Source organism: Nothobranchius furzeri, chromosome 4 (genome assembly GCF_043380555.1).
Source record: "Nothobranchius furzeri strain GRZ-AD chromosome 4, NfurGRZ-RIMD1, whole genome shotgun sequence".
Lineage (NCBI taxonomy): Eukaryota > Metazoa > Chordata > Actinopteri > Cyprinodontiformes > Nothobranchiidae > Nothobranchius > Nothobranchius furzeri.
Window position 1 is genome coordinate 51,767,660 of NC_091744.1, and position 21,978 is coordinate 51,789,637.

General features: G+C 43.3%; 1 protein-coding gene across 3 annotated transcripts in view; it reads left to right on the plus strand.

Annotated features, from left to right (window-relative positions):
- LOC107388342 (mgat4 family member C) overlaps positions 1-21,978 on the plus strand; it is a 281,748-nt gene that overhangs the window by 140,465 nt on the left and 119,305 nt on the right. Inside the window, exons 3-4 of one of the 3 annotated variants that reach the window (XM_015963812.3) lie at positions 426-496; positions 17,903-17,977. Coding sequence is in view for 1 of the 3 variants with exons in the window: in XM_054732737.2 (XP_054588712.1) it covers positions 472-496 (25 nt within the window). In the remaining 2 variants the exon portion in view is untranslated. Of the gene's footprint in view, positions 1-425; positions 497-17,352; positions 17,618-17,902; positions 17,978-21,978 lie in introns of those variants that run through there. The other 2 variants (XM_015963814.3, XM_054732737.2) reach the window with 2 other exon arrangements.

Here is a 21,978-nt window from a genome sequence, read left to right on the forward strand (position 1 = left end):
AGTTTTGTGAATGTGCTCTGCATGAAAACCAGCTCCTCTAATGCTCTTTTACTGTAGGGTTAGGGTTAGTTCTACAAAACCAACAGTGTGAGGAGAACCTTGTTAAATGAGGTCATCTCCACACATCCTTTGATCCCTACTTTCTTCATTTCAGAGGCAAGTGGCATAAAGAGGACCATCTTTGTGAACAGTTTTGAGCCCCCAAAATTACAAACAAACTAAAGACGGGGGATCGATAGACTGTGTCTCACAGAATGATGAACTGGCACTTCAGAAGGGGAAAATCAATGTCCTGTTGGCTCTTCTCCGCTCTCTGTGGGTCCTAAACTCTCTCCGCAGTCCTCGTGCTGCAGTGTTTAAGTGTGTGCTCAGAGCCGGCTTTCTGTCTGTGATTTAATGCCTCTTTGTTTCTTATTCCTTTTTAGCCCGGGAGACCCCTGCCACTTTGATGTGTGAACACACCCACCAATAATGGCTCGCAGGATAGACGCTGGACGTAAGTGCTCCTGGTCTGATTTATAATCCTGGTGGTCCTCCACCCCTGCTGCCTGTCTTGCCCCCAGACTATTGATCAGTATTACATAGCTTTCTTTAAATCACAACGCTGGCCTCAGATGAAACCGGTACAATGAAAACATCTATTTATTGTAAAACATTGGACAGTTTAATGCATGGTGTCTGCTTCTGTTTTCATACCCTCGGTGTTATGCAGCAGTCTGCAAGACAGAGAACAGTTTCACCACCTCAGAAATATGAAATAAATTTTATTATGTAGTCTAAATATAGAATTAATAAAGTTCTCCAAGGAGAAAATTGGATTCTGGGGGTTCTGTCTGAAGCTGGAAATTAACTGTTGCACTTTGCTAATGCTGAAGGATCACATCCACCACACATTCACACAACTCTTATCTAAGAGGCTCTCTCCAAAAATGTTGGCATGTTTTGATTACATAGACTTTATTAACTGGTTATGATAAGAGATGAGTTGTTAATAGTTATTATCCTGCAGCTTGGTGCTTGTGGCCAGGGGCGGGCCACATGACAAAGGTATCGAAGTATGTTTATGTTTATTTATTTGGCAGATGCTTTTATCCAAAGCGACTTACAATTTATAACCTATAGGGCATGTTGTGATCTACGGGGGAAACCGGAGTACCCGGAGGAAACCCACGCAAGCATGGGGAGAACACGCAACTCCTCGCAGAAAGGCCGTAGCCGAGTTTCGAACCTGCAACCTTCGTGCTGCAAGGCAACAGTGCTCACAACTGCGCCACCATGCAGTCCTATCAGGTTATTGCTCTGCTGAGTCAGCGGGAGGTGTAAATATCCATCAGGGAGGGGTCAGCCGACCTCTGAAGCCCCTCCCTGTCTGCTGCCATGGTGCAGCTGCTGTACCATGCTGTGAGGCAGTAGGTCAGCAATCTCTAAATGGACGAGTGGTAAAAGGCCAGTAGCAGGTTCTGGGTTGTGCTTCCTGAGGACCCTCAGGAAGTGTAATCACTGCTGACCCTTCTTGATGATAGCTTTGATGTTGTCTGTCCAGGAGATGTCAGCAGATATGAGGACGCCAAGGAACCAAAATGTATGGACCCTCTGCACACATTCCCCATTGGTGTGCAGGGGGCTAACTGTTTACTGTGCCTCCTGAAGTCCACGATGATGTCTAGTTTTCTTGGTGTTCAAAACCAGATTGTTTTGTGAGCTCCAGGCTGACAACTTCAGGACGGCTCCCTGTAATCTGTACCAAATTCGGTACTTTTTAAGGTACCGACCGAATTCCATAGTACCGACCGAGCACCGATTCACGTCATTTCAAACGGTGCCTCGTTTCGGTACCCGTCCTTCATAACGAGAACTTGCCAAGACAGCTGCGCATGCGCAAGAGCGTTATGTCATCGGTCGCTGCGAGCGAGTTGTAAACAGAGCAGCATGGTAGAAAGAACGCACGCTAAAGCTTGGGTCCACTTCACTAAATGTGATGGGTAACTGGGTGATGATGAAACCAGCGACAACGATCTAAGTGAGACATCCTCATCTTAATCTGCTCCGGTAGGTAAATAAAATGTTTAAGATAATGTTAGCTTGATATGTTAGCTTCCATTTCGCTAATGGTGCATTCGCTTTCTCCTCGGAACTCCGATTTTCCGTCTAGAAGAACATGAACGCGCTCTAAAGTTTGGTTTCACTTTACTAAATGCGACGGGTGATTGGGTGAAGATGAAACCAGTGACAACGATCTAAGTGTGAGGCATCATCGTTTTAATCTGCTCCAGCAGTTAAATAAACTGTTTAAGATAAGGTTAGCTTGATATGTTAGCTTCCATTGCCACCACTGTTATCAGCTAATGGTGCGTTCGCTTTCTCCTTGGAAATTCTAACTTCCCAGTAGGAAAAATCAAATGAAAAAAGACAGCAAAAGGAATGAAGATACACAGTAAATTTAGTTCACAGTAAAGATGTTTGCTTCAGTTTAATTATCAGCTTATAAAACTACAAGGACGATGTTAAAATACAAACAGCTGTATGTTATTTATCGTGATATTTATCAAATATTGTTATATATTGAGAAAAATATATATTTAATTATAAAAGAGAATTAAAATATTAAACACTCAAAAGTATCGAAAATTGGTACCGTTAAGTACCGGTATCGATTCGTAGGTACCGGGAATTAGTACCGGATCGATTCAAATGTCAAAGGTACCCATCCCTACTCATCACCCTCTGAGATGAGTGTGACCACTGTGGTGTCATCAGCAAACTTAACGAGGTTGTGGTGGTGGTGGGTGTAGAGACAGTACAAGAGGGGGCTCAGCACACAGCCTTGTGGGGAACTTATAACTGTAACTTAGAGCTTGTCTCACCTGCAGCACATTGTCGCACTTTCTCCGTGTGTTCAAGTCTTGGGTGTGTGTGTAATCTGCATTAGCTGGTGTGTTGTGTGTATGAAAGCAGTCTGTGTGCTAATGTGTGGACCTGTGCTGAGTGTTAGCTTGTGTGATGTTGGTGAGCTCTGAGACGGCTCCTCGAAGGCAGTGCTGTCAGGTGTGCAGAGCTCTTCCTGTCAGCCCTGCCTCATAAAATTTAGTGCAGCAAGATGAAGCCTGAGACAGCTATCCATGTGGGGAGTAAAGGATGGAAGGAGAAGAGGTTATCCATAAAGCTATCTATCTGCTGGATCTATCTACAGAATCTATTTGTCTCAGTTTCTTTGTCTTTGTTTGTCTCTGGGGGTGCAGCTCGGCTGCTGCGTGTCAGTGGTGAAATATTCACGGTACGTGCTGGGGAGTTTGACGAGCTGCTCTGACACCTCCTCTCTCTCCACCCTCATTTTCCTTTCCTCTCTGGTGTCGGCCCTTTGGCTCACAGCTCCTCTGGTCTGCCGTTCAGCAGCGAACCGTATGCTCGGTACAGTCCGGATAAAAGGAGATGCGCCGCACACTCTTTTTACTTTTCTCACTGGAGAAAATAGGAAGCTAAAAATAGCAACAAAAAAACCCCACATCCGCAGGCACATACTGTCTGAAAAGATCTCTCCTGAGCTTTTATCACCAGTTGTGAAGACTTTCATGCTGAAATTGGCACTTTATTCTACTCTCCTTATAGGTTCTTCTCACCTTTCATAGTTGGAACACTTTCTATCTACATCTGACATCTCTGGGAAATTCACAGCTGGGTTGATGTTTGACATTGTGCCTCTCAACACCCTCTGATGGAATTCACCTCCTGGAAATTCAGTTTTAATTTGTAGAGTGTTCTGAGAGCAAAGATGGAAAACAAAGAACGTTTACGGGTCGTATTTATTTAGTCTGATTCTCCTTATCACTGCTGTCTGTGTTGATATAACAGTGACTCCACCTGAGTCCCACACTCAGCTGGTCCATTCTTTAATAAACATGAAATCAAGGTGCGTAAACAGTTATTACCTCCTCATGTGATGAAAACAGCAAAGCGACTATCTTGACAGGAGGTTTGTATAAATCCATATCTGCGAGACAGCATTGATCAGCTTTTTGCTCCCTGCGTAATTCTCACATCTTCCTGTGAAGCAATGATTAGCCTTCAGGGGAAAAAAGGTAAACAGCACAAGAAGGTGCAAATCCTTTTTTTCTTGCTAAGTTTCAGCAGCCACCCTCGTTAAGTCATCATCACACAGCCGAGTGAGGCCTTTATTTTCGTACTCTACTGAAATATCAATATGAATTTAGGAGCCTCCCTAAGCAAGGTCCTCAGCTAATTAAATCTGTAATCACTGTACTGTAAAAACACGAGGAGAGCTGTTCAATTGAAGGCCAGTGGAACTTTATTTAACAAAGCTAATTGGGTCAGAGCTCTTTATCCTCATAAAACACAGAGGCTTCATGTTGGACCGCGTACACATCTTTGCCCTCAAACCCAGTCCTGAGAGTGGGAGAGGAAAAGAGAAGCCAAGTGGAAGACGGAGCGCCGAATACATCAAGGCTGTGGCAAACAGATTGTCTTCATCGTTTGAAGTTATTAAACAATAAGGAACATAATGGGAATGAAAGAGTGAATTCCAATAATGAAACGTGCCAAAGATGTCCATGAATGTCAGTGTAGCTCACCGGTGGCTGTAGTTTTCCATTGCCAATACTTTCATAATAAAACTGTGATGGCAGGAATTCGAGGAAGGCATGTTGATCCTGTGGTTTTCTCTGGCATGGACGGATATCATCATACCTGCTGAGATAGTACCTACGAATCTCTTAGAGCAGGGATTCCCAAAGTGTGCTGCCGCTAGGGGGTGCGCGAGGTGAAAAGTGTAATGGCTGCGGAGCTCAGAGAAGTCTGTCATGTGTCACCATTATTGTAGAAACTCATTTGTGGGTGGACCAAAGAAAAAGTAAGTGGGCACAATAAATGTAATTGAAAACAAGTATATTTTTGCACGCGCGTGTCCTCCACATGTGCCCTAACTTCATAATAATAATGCGTCGAGCTTCAGCACTATGGCCTGCGCACGCCGATATGGTCCGTATTTGATCATTTTTAACGGTGTTGGAGAAATCTGAAGGTGGCGAGTCATTCTGGCAGATTGTAATTAACACCTGTCTCATGCAGGTGTTCTGACGTTGTAAACCTCACACACAGAACATTGTGGATGTAACAAAATAACAAGAAATGATTCCCATTCAGGCTATTAACAGCGCGCTGAAGATCTGAAGTTCAGAGTGCGTCTGTCAGAGGTCAGACGTGTTCCAGCGGAACCACGGCTCACGGGTGCACAAGTGAGCACATCTGGGCTGGGCAGAAGTTTAAATAGCGCCAATAACGAGACGCGGTGACTTGAGCGGCTGTGCCGCGCGCGCGTGCGCGCGCACACACACACAGATTCAATAAGCGCACACGCTGCTTTAACTCCGGCCTCGCCATCAGACTGAAGGCAGAAATGAACGCTGCCTCCACCGTGATAAAAACTTTTAAGAGGTTATTTTTCATTCAAGGTCAAATTAAGATATTCGCTTCTGGGATGAGTCGGGTCCGCTCCAGCCAGTGACTCCTCATGAACCTGACCACAACTCACGTTACTGCAGCATTTGTTATTCCGGTCCGCATGACAGCGGATCGCAGATTCAGCCACAACATAAAACAGCAATAAGTCGGTCTGAGGTAAAAGTGAACATCATGGCTATATCTTGTCCCCTATTGACATTTGATTACGCACAAGTAGGTGATCAGCTCAGGTTTACGCAGAGCAGAAGGAAGGAGAGAGCTCTGGCCGCACAGGTTAAATGTTCCTACTTTAAGAAAACCGTTAAATTGCATTGTTTATGTGCTACCTGGGCACTCTAAATATTTATTTAAAATGAAATCAAAGGAAATTGTAATGGTATCGAATGTTTATTATTTACTATTTAAAAAATGAAAGTGATGGGGAATTTTTTTAACCCTCTCTGTTTAGCTTGACATCTGATATATATATATATATATATATATATATATATATATATATATATATATATATATATACATAGAGAGAGAGAGAGAGAGAGAGAGAGAGAGAGAGAGAGAGAGCCATGCCCCGATGTGGGGGGGGGGGGCGTCGACATGGTCGGGACATAGAAGGGGGTGCGCGGCTAAATAAGTTTGGGAACCACTGTCTTAGACCGTGACTGTAAATACCTACAGAGAGTCCCATTTCTGAGGGTGAGGGAAATGACCTGGAGTGCTTTGCTCTGGGCACAGATCCCTAACACCATGCAGGGTGAAAAAGCTGTTTGTTATGGGAACGAGAGGAAAACTACACCTGAAACCAGACAGATGTGAGACGGGATGGGAGCCAGTCACGCAAACAAAAAGAGGGCTTCTTGGGTTCCCTTAGTTGAAGCATGAATACAAAGTAAATCAGCAATTATGTTCACAATACGACTGATTAGATGATATAGCGTGTGTTTTTAGCTACTTAAATAAAACTGGTGGTTAATTAGACTATCTGATAGAGATGAGGGGCTCTGTGAGCACAAAGATTTATGGCCAAAACGATGGCAATGAGTAGCTTCATTTTATCCTTGCTTATATTGTTAAGATGATCAACATCAGAAAATGTGATAACATGAGATGACCGTCTCTCCTGGCAGAGCAAGTGTGAATAAAGAAGGGGGAAAAAAGAAAAATGGCCCTAGGTGTGGCCTCAGGCCCCACAACACCTTCTTTTGAGGAGTTTTCAGGTTTCACCTCCTTAGATGATTTTATTTACAGATTTTTGATCAATAATAATAAACCTAAACGAAATAATACAGATTGATTGAGTTTAAAATCATTTTTAAATAAGAAAATAACATGAAGACAAAACAAGTTTTTATTTTGACCAGCCAACACTTACCTCCTGAAGCGACATAATTCAGTAAAAAATGTCCACATTCAGGCAATTTAAGGGAAAGTAAAAATAAGATGTTTTATTAGAAAAGTTACCATAGGAGGCCAGGGTTTTCATTTAAACGCTTTGGATCTACTGACATTACTCCTGTTAGTTTTAGGTTTTCACATTGCCTGACTCATCTTTTTTAAACTGCAGTTCTTAATGAAAAAAACAACCGTAAACATAAGGAGTTTTTATTATGTTTTATTCACAGTCTTCTTGCCTCTAAGTGGATTAAAAAACTAAGAAATAGCTAATTTCACCTGTGTTTGTTATTACTTTGTGCCATGAAATACAAAATAAAAACTCAGAACTGCATTTACCTGTTTTTTACATTTCATTTAATTCACTGGAGACTCCTTTTTAAAATGATTGTTTGGATATATGGGAAATAATTGCTGAATACAGATTATGGGAAAATATGGGAAAACAATGCACTAGGAGTGTTATTTCCTTTATTTTAAAATCAGAGGGCTGTATCTAGAGGTGGAACAATGTATTGCACTTAAAGCCCCTTTCCCTACTTCTATGATTACAGCTGGAAGCAATGCCACTCGCTCATGAACGCGTACATAGACAGCCATCAGCGATAAAACACATTGTTTTACAATCATTATTCTCACATTTATTTAACGCTATTGGCTAATCTTGAGTGGTGATCAGTTCAAATTGCATGGGGCTCTATGGGGACGGTGGGCTCAGCAAAAATAAAAATTGACATTTTGCCTACATGATGTTTACGAACAGGGTGAGACTATCACGTTCACGTGAAGTCATGAAGAATTACTAAAAGGGTAATACTCTTTCAGCTTTTTTGTTTGAAAAATGTACAAAGATATTTGTTAAAACAACACAGTCTCACACCCAAGGCGTCATGATGCGTGTGACCAAGCCTCAATATATGACGATTCGGGATGCCCCAGCATGTCAGGAGACAACGATCAGGGACAAACAGCTGACGCAGCATCCCAGAGCGTCGGTGTCCAACGCCGGTGGTGAGACAGACATTAGAACTACTTGTGAACTACTTAACCTTTCCCTCACCCCAATCCCAACCTTAAGGTCACAGTTTATGAACCTTAAGGTTAGGATTGGGGTGAGGGGAAGGTTAAATAGTCGAATAATGTCCGTGTGACTGTGTGTGTCAAACAGTGACGCCAGCGGAGCCACGTGACCCAGCATGTCCCTGATCGTCGTCTCCTGACGCGCCCCGAATTGACGCCTTGGGTGTGAGAATGTGTTGGTTTAAATGGAGAGAGAAACAAATCTGGGGTAGAGCAGATATTTCCCCAATGAGATTCTGGACCAAGAATAATTTGGACCAGGACTCGGCTAAAGACGATCTAGAGGCTACTTGTAGCCTGTTTGAGGCTGTAGCCTCAACTGATCACTTCTTTTAAAATCTGGCTTTCATAAACAGCATTCAACAAAATAGACTTTGCCCAAAGTTTCCAGCGACATGAAGGTAGCAGACAACGGTCTTTATATTGTCAGATCTTTCTGCAGCTTTTGACACTGTTGATACAGCACCTTTATTAACTAACTTTGTGACTCGATGAGGATCTGTTCTAGATTGGTTCAGATCTTTCCTTTCAAACAAAGGTTTCAGTGTCTGTATAAACCAAATCATGTGTAACGTGATGAAGGAGCTATTCCACCGAAGGTTATTCACCCTCTCTCCTCAGGAAGAACTAATCTGCATGAGACTGCCTCAAGGTCATGCATTTGCTTCTAAAACGGTTTCCTTTCCAGCTCAAGAGAAGAAAGAAGACGAACTCTTTCTATTTTTAATTAAGCTAATCAAAGTGTTAGTCAATAATAAGATGTGAACCAATCTGTGAAATGAAAATGTTGTGATCAGTTTTAATAAGTAATATGACTTTAATCTAGCTCCACTAGACATACTGATTCACGTAAGGCTTAAAGTCACATGACACATTTATCTTTCTCATCCAATTGGAACCTTCCTTTCTGAAGAGTGGCATAGTCTCTGTGGTGTTAATAAATCTGTCAAACTTTGATTCGACCGTAAATCAAAACATCCAGATTAATAAAACCAGTCCCACGCCATCTTAGTTCAGTTCACCGCATTCTAAGAGAAGTATCGGACCGACCACACGGACTTCCTTTTTAAGCAAAGAACCGACAAGCTGGATAAAATCTGTTGCACTTTACCAACCAAGCAACGGTTCCTTTCAGAATAAAAGCTGAACTCACTGACCTTCCGGGTCCATCTGACGCCATCAACCAACTGTTGTTTTTACCTGGAGACAATCCAGAGACTAGTCTGTCGTACTGCTGACGCTGTTTCATCAGCTCCGGTACCGAAAGGGGGGTCCGAGGACCTGGCATTCTGGATCTGTACGAAGGTCTCATCCTAAGGGTATGTGTGGAGCGACAAAATGGCGTCTCGTGTTTATGAAACTCCGATCATAGCTTAAGAGCAAAACATCACAACATCATTCAGACTTGCTTCTCCGGATACGAGAGTTCTGATGACAAACATCACTCACACATTCATCTCACGTCTCATTCACACCAAGATCCATTCATCACTTAGAGTTTAGTCAGTCTTGTTTAAAATTGTTAGAAATAAATAATCTTAAACATTTTAAAGGTGACTCTCTCTTCTCTTGTCTCTCAGTTAATATATCACAACATGCCCTATAGGTTATAAATTGTAAGTCGCTTTGGATAAAAGCATCTGCTAAATAAATAAATAAACATAATATGAGGTGTTACATAATCCCTGCAACAAAAAGTCCCAATCATCTGGTTAAAAGTACCTAAAAATCCATAAGATTGATTTCATATTTTCTATGAAATCTCATATCTTATGGCTCATTAAATAGATGTAAATTAAACCATTACACATGTCAGATTCTACTGATCTGTTTTGTGGGGTACCCCAAGGCTCTGCTTTGTGTTTACTCCTGTTTCTACTATATGTACACCCTTTTTGACAGATAATTTATAATTTTCATGTCTCCAATCACCTATATGCATGTGACATTCAGCTGTACTACCCGTTTAAGGATTCTGAGTTCTATAAACTGTGAGTTACAAGAGTGTCTATCAGCTATCACCAGCTGGCTAGAAGATAACTTCCTTCAGTTAAACTGAGAATATAGATTGTTTGATCATTGCCCCTGAGAGCATGGTTCCTCTGATTATTCAACAACTTGGTCATTAATCCTCTGCCATTAAGTCAAACTTGAGGAATTTGGGTGTTGTTTTTGACCAATCAATGTCTCTTGAATGCCACTCAAAAACATTGGTCCGGAACTATCCATGCCTTTATCCCGTCTAGATTACTGTAAAACACTCTTCACATGTTTTAACAAAAATGCCGTTGAACGCCTTCAGTTGGTCCAGAACTCTGCAGCGAGGCTCCTAACTGGAGCAAACAGAAGAGCACACATCACTCCTGTTCTGATGTCTCTGCACTGGTTTCCCGTTAACTTTAGAATCCTGACTATAACTTTCAATGCACTACATGGTCAAGCTCCTCCCTATATTACTGAACTGTTAAAGCCTTATGCTCCAACCCGAGCCCTCAGGTCCACCAGAACCTTCTAGAAGTTCCAAAGACCAGATATAAAAGCTGAGGTGATCGCTCATTCCAGACTGTTGCACCCCGACTTTGGAATGATCTTCCTTTATCCTTACGCAGTGTTGACAGTCTGGACACCTTCATAAGACAGCTGAAGACCCTTTCATTTAAAGCTTTTACCTAAATCTTGTGTGGGTTTTTTTAATCCGTAAAATGTTTTTTTAAACTATCTTTCATTTGTTGTATAACACTTTTGTCATTTGAATCATGATCCTTTTATGACTTTATGACTTGTTTTGTTGTTCTGTGAGAAGCCCTTTTACTTTCTGTGATAAGTCCTACATGAATAAACGTTACTTACTTACTTTACATTCAGGCTGCACATTTTTACAAGTCCACCTAAAAGGAACAGACAGGTCTAAAACTAATCTGAAAACACAAAGTGACTCAGTAACTGTTTTCTTTGATATTTGTGATTCCTTGAGTGAATTAGCATTTATTTACTTTATTTTTTTCTGCCTGATGACACAGAAATACTCTAAAAAGCATCTGCTTGTAACACTATGAGTTAATAAAACACAATTTTTAATAGCAGATTATATGATCAATGTTCACAAACCTGATAAAACCTTTGCTTGTTTATCCATCATTTGCAAGTGTTTTTCTTGTCTTGTTTTTACCCTGAGTCTAAATGCTGACAGTGTTTGTCCTGAGGACGTTTATATTTCAGATCACCATTGCAGTTTCTTTAACTTGTCAGTTTCTGCGTCCCCACCTCCTGCTCGCCGTATGGTTAGTTCTCGTTTTCTTAATGAGAGCACAGCTAGCAATTTTTTCTGCTGCTTTTGATCCACCCTGTTCTTCTGATAACGACCCAGATTCCTTAACTTCTCAGTTTAACGAGCACTGCCTCTCCATTCTGGACAACATCTGTCCTGTCAGAACCAGATCAGTTCCTGCAGTGAACCCTACTCCCTGGTTTAATGACAGCCTTCACAGCCTGAAGTGCCAATGCAGAAAAATTGAGCATTTGTGGAAGAAAACCCATCTCCACGTCCATCTGCTTCACCTAAAGGATCTTCTGTCATCCTTTAACTCTGCAGTCAGAGACGCCAGGGTTTCCTATTTCTCCAACCTGGTGTCCCAGAGCAAAGGGAACCCCAAGGTGCTGTTTACCACCATCAGCAGCATCGTCTCTCCTGCCTCTCCTACAGCCTCCATCCACTCTGTTGCAGACTGTGAGAACTTTCTGTCTTTCTTTGTGGACAAAGTCAATAAGGTTAGATCTAGCATCTCTCCTTCAGCCTTATCGCCGCCTCTCCCGACTCCAACCAGGCCCATCATCCTAGATAGCTTTGCTCCTGTTTCTTTGCCTGAGTTAACCAAACTAGTTAACTCTATGAAGACCTCTGCATGCCCCCTCCACATCTTACCCTCATCTTTGTTTAAAAGTGCTTTTCAGTCCATCGGTCCCAGCGTGCTCTCTATAATTAATGCTTCTCTGGTCTCTGGTCAGGTCCCTGCTTACTTTAAGAACGCTGTAATCCACCTGCTTCTTAAAAAACTGAGTCTGGACCCCTCTCTCCATAGCAGCTTCAGACCCATCTCTACACTTCCGTTCATCTCCAAGATCTTGGAAAAGGTTGTGGCTAAACAACTCACAGCTGCTCTTGATGAACGTAACATCTATGATAGCTTCCAGTCAGGTTTTCGTAGAGCTCATTCTACTGAAACAGCTCTTCTTAGGGTCTCTAATGATCTTCTGACTCACAGTGATGCAGGGGACTGCTCTGTTCTGGTCCTGCTGGACCTGACTGCAGACTTTGACACTGTTGAACATCACCTGCTACTGGAGAGGCTGAGAGACTGGGTAGGCCTATCAGGATCTGCTCTGGAGTGGTTCTCCTTATCTTTCTGAGCGCTCCTTTTCTGTGGCCGTCTCCAAGTTTAGGTCTTCCACCACTTCTCTTACCCATGGTGTCCCACAAGGCTCTGTGCTGGGGCCTCTGTTCTTCCTCCTCTTTCTGCTTCCTCTTCAGCACATCCTGAGCTCCTTCAAATGAATCTCCTACCATCTTTATGCAGATGACATCCAACTGTACATCTGCTTTAAGCCCCATGAGATGTCTAAGCTGCAGCTGTTACACACCTGCTTAGACTCTATCAAAACCTGGATGGCTGGGAGCTTTCTTCAGCTGAATGAAGATAAGACTGAGATCCTCATCTGTGCCCCAGACAAGCTGGTTCCCAAAGTCTTGGTGTGACCTTTGACCCAGCTCTCACCCTGGATTCTCATGTCAGTTCTCTTGTTCGCTCTTCCTTCTTCCATCTCAGGAACATTGCTAAGCTGAGTCCCATTCTGTCTCGCTCTGAACTTGAGACAGTTATCCACACCTTCATCTCCTCACGCTTAGACTACTGTAACTCTCTTTTCACGTGTCTGAGCAGAGCCTCCCTGAACCGTCTACAGGTGGTTCAGAACGCCTGTGCTCGGCTTCTGACCAAGTCCTCCAAACACACCCACATCACCCCGCTTCTCCTCCAGCTTCACTGGCTGCCAGTCAACTTCAGGGTTCATTTCAAGATCCTGGTTCTGGTCTATAGGGCCTTACATGGACAAGCACCATCTTACATTGGTGATCTTCTTAGTCCCTACACCCCCAGCAGGTCCCTGAGGTCCAGTGATCAAAGCCTACTGGTTGTGCAGCACCAGGCTAAAGACCAAAGGTGACAGATCATTTGCTGCTGTGGCCCCCAGACTCTGGAACTCTCTCCCCCTGAGCCTGAGATCAGTGGACTCAGTGGTCTCCTTTAAAAAGCAGCTGAAGACTCACTTGTTCAAGCTGGCTTTTGTATGACCTTCTTCACCACTCTCTTTATTCTGCTCTCCCCACCTATTCCATCTTCCTCAGGATCCACTGATTTCCCTCTTTCCTATTCACTCTCTCTCTTTCTTAACATTTTTTAATCACAATTGTCTATTTTTTGCTCATTTTAAATATATTTTAATCATTTTCTAAATTATTTTTTATATTTTTACATTTTTTGTTTTTGTGAAGCGCCTCGTGATTTTTATCTTGAGAGGCGCTATAGAAATGACTTCTTCTTCTTCTTCTTCTTCTTCTTCTTCTTCAGTGTAATCCATATGTACGTTGATTATTTGGTGCGTTGTTGTCCAGATTGTTGAAAAGGGTGTGAGGATGGTTCAGGCACTGAGCAGGTATCCTCTTCTAGGCTCGATCCATTTATTTGTGTGTCCTTAAAGGTTAAAGAACCAAGTAACAGTGTGTCCGGTACATATTTTATTTGTGCTCTGTTGAATACGTTCAAACTCAGTCTTCTTTTTAAAATCTGATTGAATCGTCTTTAGGCTTTTTTTCACGTGTTGCTCTTGCTTCTGTTTCCATGATAAACGAGTAACACGTGAAACTCTCTATTTAGACTAAATAGTGGCAGAAGAAGCACTTTATTAAAATGCCACAGAAGTGACAGATGAACTAAAGACGAGACACTCTTGACAGGGTAGTTGTCATTACTCACTGGCTTCCTCCTTTGAAATCTCAAGCATCAGAAGTCATGCTGGATTCGTGGCTTCTCTGTGAGCTGTAGTTTCTGAGGTGGTGACTTGGGGCCGCTTCCATTCTCTGTGTTACTCACATTTGTGTCTGTCCCCGGGGCTCTTCGTCTAAAGAGCCTGGGCCGAAGAGGCAGGCAGGCCAAGCGCAGTATGCCGGGGTTAGCCCTGCCCTGGAGAAATCTTCCCAGCGACCTGATTTTCTTTCCCATATTCCCAAGATTGCATCCTCATTTTCACCTGATCCTTGGTTGGAGCCATTTTGTGGTGAAAAACTGCTGCAACATCACAAGATGTAAAAGTTCAGCTACTGCAGAGGCACAGCAGCCTCTGTTTCAGTCCCTGGCAGTGATGTGTTCTCCTGGAATCAGTTTCATTGTTAAATCTGGCAGATAATAGCCTCCATTAGTAGGAATTATGTGTAGCGTCTGAGTGATCTGATTGCAACCTTTATCATCAAACTGCACATCTTCAATATCACTGTAATAGCAGAGCATTGAGGAGGGTCTCTCCTAACAGCTTGCCATATTCATCTCACAGCGATCTGAATTAATATTAGTGATTGATCCCCCAGTCACGTTCAGCCCCATCTTTTCATTCCAGCATCTGGATTTAATTGGTGCTCCGCCGTAAAGCTACAGCTGCTCTGCCTGTTAGGACAATAAATTACTCCAATTAGGAGCTGAACAAAAGAGGCTGTCTGACACCACAGCCCACTGCCATGCCTCCGGATTGGAGCGCGGTGGAATGAGGCCGCGCTATAACACCTGCCCCTTCATTTGTCCGATCAAAATGCTGCTGCAGTCCAGCAAATATGTGCCGCACAAACAGATTGCTTTGCCTGGATTGCATCCCTATGTATCCTCAGTCCCGGGGGCTGCTAGTATATAAATTAAAAAGAAAATTTGTCAGTGTTGGCAATCAATACCTGGTACATTGCGTAATTGCTGGGTGGATGATTAATTGGTGTTTGCATCATGAGTTGTGGATACATCTAGGTTTTCTGGCAGCCGCCTGCCATATCGATGGCACTGGTAATGAAGGCAATAATGAGGGACGTTTCAGGAGGATGTGGAATGGAAGGAACGAGAGGAACATCTGTGCTTCTCTATAGTTAGAGTGTAATTGAGACCATATTTCATGTTGCTCTGTGAAAGCTAGCCTCGCTATACTCGCTGTCGACTTTCCAGGAAGAAGAGGCATTTTATCTGTCGCTGTAATGCACCCAGCAGCTTCAGCGACACAGGTGGTCCACCGCTGTGAAGAATGTGGGCCGGCAGCCTCCGTCGTGGTCGGCCCGGCCGTGCCATCCCTTGGTTTCACCACTTGCTGTGAGCACGCCATTAAGCCAGACGATGTTTGACAAGAAAAATGAAGAGCGCCATTTCCTGTGGCCTCGAGTGTCTTTCTGAATAATGAGCGGATTGCCTGGACCCTGCTCTGTCTCTTCTCCCCACTCCACCATACGTTTAGGTTATTCCCAGTAAATTCCACACGAGGCTGGGAGACTGGAGTGGTCTTTGTTGTTTTATTTCTCTGGTTGAAAAAGGGTGGGAAACCTCTGTAGGAAGATTTGATGAATGAAGTCGGGTTTTAGAGATGTCCCAATTATCAAGGACAGGAAAATACCAATGTCACCGCAAAGCACAGCATGTAAGATATAAACAAAAGGTCTGATAGGAGCTTCTTATTTATCCCATAAAGTAAAACATAAATCCTAAAACTTTCTGTGTCACGCATCGGGCTGACACCCAAAGCCCAAAAGTAAAGTCAGCAGTGATCTTATCTGAGTGCATGCATCAGTAGAGTAGGACGTACTGAGGCTTCAACAGCTCAGTAAAGGACTAAAGCTGACTTCAACAGGTAGGGAGACATCTCAGTCACATGTTTTCACCCTTGTGTCTTCTTAGCATCGCGTTGATACTCATCTCTTCTCTTTTGACTCCTCTAAAGTGTGCTGTTAGCTCCGGCAGTTAGTGGGGAACTTGGTAACTCAACAAAGTGTTTGAATTTGACTGTTTTGAATGTAACTTCATCGCTCCTGCAATGAAAATACACGAAATGCAACCACTGCAAGTTGTGAGCTCAGATTTTTGTAGGAAAATGTTTCCATGCCACTGACATTCTAGAATTTTATTGCACGGTTGGGTCAACACCATTTGCTGCATAAAGATCTGATGCCTTTTAAGGACAAACATGTGCGACTGGCATTTTAAAAATGATTCTTTCCTGTGTGGAACGTGGGAGAACAGAACATTCTGTGCAGTTTTAGAGGATTTCTCGTTAAGTGAAAGAATCATGTGATGTTGCAAACAGCTGCAGTGTCCAGAGCCATATTTGCTGGCAGTAGGTATGTGATGGCATGTACTCATAATGAATCTCCCTGGTACAGACGTTGGGTGGTAGAGGAACTGTAGGAAGATAAAAATGATTTAAAACATTCCACGATAAGACACGCCTGTTTCTTCTACATTAGCAGATTGAAGGTCCCATGATTTGTGCCAGTGAGAGGTGTATGGAAAGTCCAAAGGGTCATAATCTGTACTCTTTGAAACATTCTGTGGGAACTAATAAACACACTGAAAGATGATACCAAGCATTTTGTCCGTCATGCCTGTTGTTTTTAAGCCATCTGCATTTATTTATTTTTCCTGTTGCACTGACTCGTAATGAGCCGTGAACTCAAAACCAAGGCAGGTGCTGAATAATGATCCAGGCTTACGTTTACCTCTCCTGGCGGTGATTTATCGTGTTTATAATTCTAAACACATCAAAGAGCTCCTCAGCACAAGTGGACATTGACCTCCTTCAACAAGCCATTGAAAAGAGAAAGGGAGGTCTGGTGCTACCTCTTCACCCAGACTTTGTTTTCATCCTCGAACAAAGCAAAACATACAGGCCTGACATGGCTGACCACCTCTCAAAGAGCCGTGGTCCTGACTGGATGGATCTCCCTGATTATTATGGCAGACGTCTGATGGTAATGGGAGGAAGGTCTGCACGGCAGCGATAGCACCACAGCATCGGAGAGCCTATTACCCACCGCTGTGGTGGCAGTAATGGTGAGACAGGCCGTCCTATCCATTATGGTGATGATGCATTTTGAACGGGTAGAGCCGTTATATATCAGTGGATGATAATGGTGGGAAAGAGCTTCCTCTGGGGTATGGTCATAATGCAGAGAAAGGGGTGAGAAGGTCCATCCAGAAATCCTGAGCACAGCGTGCCCATGTGGGTATGTGGTGATGAATTAAGGGGAGTGGCGAGGCTTTCTCTCTCTCTCTGTGTTACAACAACAGAGGGCCAGCCCGCGTGCTCAGTGCACTCGAGGAGAGGGAGACAATGTGGAGTGCACATGTGCACATGACAAACAAGAGGCATGCAGCAGAAAGGGAGTCTTAGTTAGCTGTCTGCCTGGCGCTTCGCCACCCCTGTGATGTATGTTTATGGCCCATCATCTCCAGCCAATTACCTTGCCTCAGTGTAGGAGCAGAGTGCCTTCTCATCACAGCCATCAGTGTGTGAGCACGGAGACAGACAGAGACAGTTTCCGGACATCCTTGGCAAAGCGCTCTTCTCCTCAGGTGGCTCTGGAGATTCATCCTAAACAGTAAGCCACTGGATAGCACCGTCTGCTGAGTCTACAGCTGCTCTGAATTCAAAGCTTTTTCATTGTCTTTGTGTGGAAGCCTTTGCGTGTCTGAAGATGTGAATGAGTACCTGTGCAAACTTTTTAGATTTCCCCGTTTGTGTTGTCACCATTTTGAGCCTCCTGGATCCCTCAGACTGATGTGTGCTTACGGTTAGATGTTGTGAAAGATGTGTGATCCTGAAACACTGGGAAGTGAACAGCTGTGGAGTAACCTCGGCTCACTCCTGTTCCTTTCTCTGCCAGGTACAGCCGAAGCAGATGTGTTTGTGTGTCCCATTCATGCCAACCCACAGACGCTCTCCATCTAAGTTTCACAAGGTAATCTTTACCTTTTTCTCTTCTTTTTTTTTTTCAAATGTGCTTTCTCGTACTTCAGAGCAGCTGTCTTCATTTGCTTTTCCAAAAGAAATGTTCCCTCGCAGAGAAGCGACTTCATGAAAGGTAAATAGCATCAAACTAACGGCTCAGCTGCAATGGAGACTAATTTGCTTTTAGCAGGGAGTTGTTTGTAACCCTCTCAGCACTGAGAGGAGCGGGCTCATTTCAGGTAACGCTTCACAGTTTCTCTAAAACCAAGACAAGACATGCTTTTATCTACATGCATCATTTTAGGGTTTCCTTTTGAGCTCTCACTGTGTGGCTCTTTGAAACAGCCAAGCTGTGTTTGTTTTGGCTCGAGGATGGTCTGCTCTTGCCCAGAGGGTTCATCAGAGAGAGAAAATATTGACCGCCAACAGTTGCACTTTGGTGGCGTTATTGCTTTTCACACTCGTGCAATTCGGACAGCAGTCGCCAAAGCACAGCGACTGCAAGCCCGCAGCCATATTGACGTGCGCATTGCTTTTCTGTGTGCAGGGCTGCATATCAACTGCTCACAGTGTTTACTTTTTAGTTTATTTCATCAGAGTGCCTTTTGCCGACAAAACTGTTTAAAAGCGCTGGAACATGATGAAGGGGGAAAGAAAATGCTTTCTGTTTAGGTGAGACGCAAAACCCAAAGGAGCTCCAGAGTTTCCCTCTAAATTGAGGCTACAAAACAAACTGGCAGAGCAGCTGCTGAATGTGTGTGTGTGTGCGTGCATGCGTGTGTGCGTGCGTGTGTGTGTGTGTGTTGTATGCATGTGTATGTATGTGAGTGGATGGTACGTGTGTGCGTGTGTGCATGCATGCGTGTGTGTGAGTGTAAGTGGGTACGTGCGTGTGTATGTGCATGCATGTGTTGTACGTGTGCATTCGTGGTTGTGTGTGTGAGCATGGGTATGTGCGCGTGTGTATGTTTATGCACGTGCATGTGTGTGCGTGTGTGTGTGTGTGTGTGTGTGTGTGTTAGCTTAGACGCTGCTGCATTACTTTCTCCAAATTAGCTCATTTTATTATTAGCGTGCAGAGGAAGGCAGTTCAGTGTTTATTTACATGTCTGGAGAGGCAATAAGCAGGGGCAGCTTCATTAATACTTTATCCAGTAGTTTGATTTTATAATATTTTATAATAGTATGAAAGAGTGAAATTTAGTTTTGGTTTACGTCAATATTAAGTTTGTGTTAATGTTTCCAGTATGGCTTTAGAAAAAGTTCAATGTGGAATATTTAATGAAGCTTTTAAAACACATTCATGATGTTCAGTGCTTTTAGAGTGATGCTTTGAGTTTATATATGATTCTAGTTTTCTAGTTTAGTTCTTCTCAGCTGAACCTGTTCCTGTTTTCATTCATTATCTGCTCATCTTGAATGAAAACATGCTAAATTGGGCTGTTTCCGTTTGACTTCTCTGCAGCATTGTGAAGTGGTGCACTCCACTGAATGAGACATTTGACATTCTTGAGCAGCAGGGACTCGAAACAGTTTAAATCAAGGTGATCCTCCTCATTCTCATCTATTGAAATGGCATGCCGATGTGGGAGGACATTAAAGATTCATGCAAACAGCTGTTTTGCTCTGCAGGACAGCGTGGCACATGCATGGCTGTGGGCTAGGATTTCAAATCAGGGCTTTTCGTAGGAGCACAGCTCTCCAGAATATTGGAAAAACCTGAGACGACTTGCTCTCATACTCGCCTTAACAAGAGGCGTGGGCCGGTTTCAGGGTATCTGTGAAGGAATACAAATGAAGGTGTCAGTTAGCATGGTATACATTAGTTATATAAGTTGATAGGTTTATTCTCAGACAGCACCACCTCAGTGTGAAGGGAGAAATGTGACCAAGGCAGGAGACTTGGTGGTCCGACCCCTGGTCTTTAAAACAGGCAGTTGTAGCATAGTCATCCCCATGACTTCAGAAATAATGGTCAAACCCTCCGTGATGTCACCTGTAGGTGTCTTAAGGGCTGAGTTGAATCTCAGTGGGCGGTTTTGCCGTTAATCCCACCTACAAGCTAACTAAGCTAACTAAGCTAACTGAAGCTAATGGAGGTTTTTAGGTACTTTTAGCCGTTAAAACACAGTTGAGCCACTCAAACATGAAGCTGCAGAGTTTCTGGTCTCCCTCAGAGAGCTCCACAGACGACAAAAACAAACTCAGGCTGCCGCGATTGGACCCGGGCACCAAGGCCGCGTGAGCTTTTACTCTCAGCCCCTCCGCAGCTGTTGGTGTTCCACGGGGTAATGTGGCGGAGCCAGCTCCAACCCAGGGAGATGATACCAAGTCTGGGTCCCCTGCCCTACCAACACATAATATTTCAGCCAATTTTGACCAAGCAGCATTATGCATTTTCCCACATCCAACCAGCAAAATAAAGTCCAGAAATATAATTGTACTTAGTGATAAAATTAAGCAAAGACTATTAGTTAGTATAATCAATGCCACAGCTTGCCCTCTTTGGCCAGTAATGCCACAACTAACATCCAAACACGAACACAAAGGACACAAAAAGAGTTCAGAGAATCAAAATGGCCGAACACTTTTAGCGTGATGCAGAGGCCTTCCCCAAAGCTAGCTGCTAGCACTAGCTCAGACGCTCATGCTACTTGTCAAACAAATTTAATAATTTATGATTCCAATCAATCAAATCAAATCAAATCGCTTTTATTGTCACGTACACTGGTACAGTACATGTGAGTGAAATTCTTGTGTGCGAGCTTCACAGCAATCAATCAAAGCTTTATTTAAAGCGCCTTCCGCAACCCTGTCAGGAAGCCCAAGGCGCTGAACATGGTACAGTAGAAGTACAAATATAGTGAATAAATCAAAAATAAAAGCAATTCAAATTACAAATTACAAAAGTTAAAAACCAATTTACCCCCCTCAGAGTTGTCAAGACTGTAAACTAGATCTTTTAAACCTAAAATGTTTTGTACCAGGCTGTAAACATGTTTATTTCTGCCATTTATGGAAAGTAATTAGGATTTGCTCCCTTCTGGTTCCAGCCCCTAGTGGATGAGGCTGGAACAGCTGTTTTGTCACTTCCTGGTTGGCTTCACACATTTCAGACAAAGCACCCCTTGGGAATACCCATGTTGAAGCAGCAGTGATAGTGGTACTTGTATTATGCTTTTAAACAGAAGTAAATGTGTGTTGTGATGCTTTCCTTACTATTTTTGATGCAGTACCGTGAACGGTGGTATTTCTGGTTTGGGAACTGGTCTCAATAATAACATGATGATGCCCCCCCCCCCCCCCCCCCAGCTCCAGAACTATTCAACCTCCTTTCCTCAGACAGAAGGCTGACCCAGATAACATGGCTGAGGAACAGCATCTTCTCTTAGGCTGTGAGGCTCATGACCTCTGACCTTTAAGCTGTCCTTTGTATGCTTTTCAATAACATAGGGTAGATGTCATTTGACTTTATTATTTATTTCTTTAGGCGAGACTGGGGAGCATTGTTTTTCGTCTTTAACGTTCTGCTGGATTTCATCTTCTTTTTTTGCCTTATAGTCCTCATTAAGGTACATCATGTAATAAAGTGAGTCTGGTACCAGAGTGAGCCATGCTAGGAGGAAAAGAATGAGTTGATATAGGTCAAATTAGTCATTTCCATACAACACTTTGTTTGACATTTGCCCGCTTGTTGAATTGTAAAGCAGCAACTCGTGGAAGCCTTGAGAGAAAGGCGTGCATGCATTCCAGCTGACATTTTTAGGTTGTTTTTCAATAGATGCAGCGATAATGTATGATATTTGCAGACAGCCGTGCAGCCACCGAGAGCGAATGCTGAGTTATGAGTGTTTGGGCATTAGACTCAAATGGTATTCACAGCGAACGTGTTACTACCATCATTCGCTTCCCCTCTTGAGCCCTCCTTCGCCTTGACTCCCGTGTTTATGCTGACATTTGTTCTGTCTCGTTTGCACCGGCGCTCTCATGTATCCCGATTCGCTCATTCCT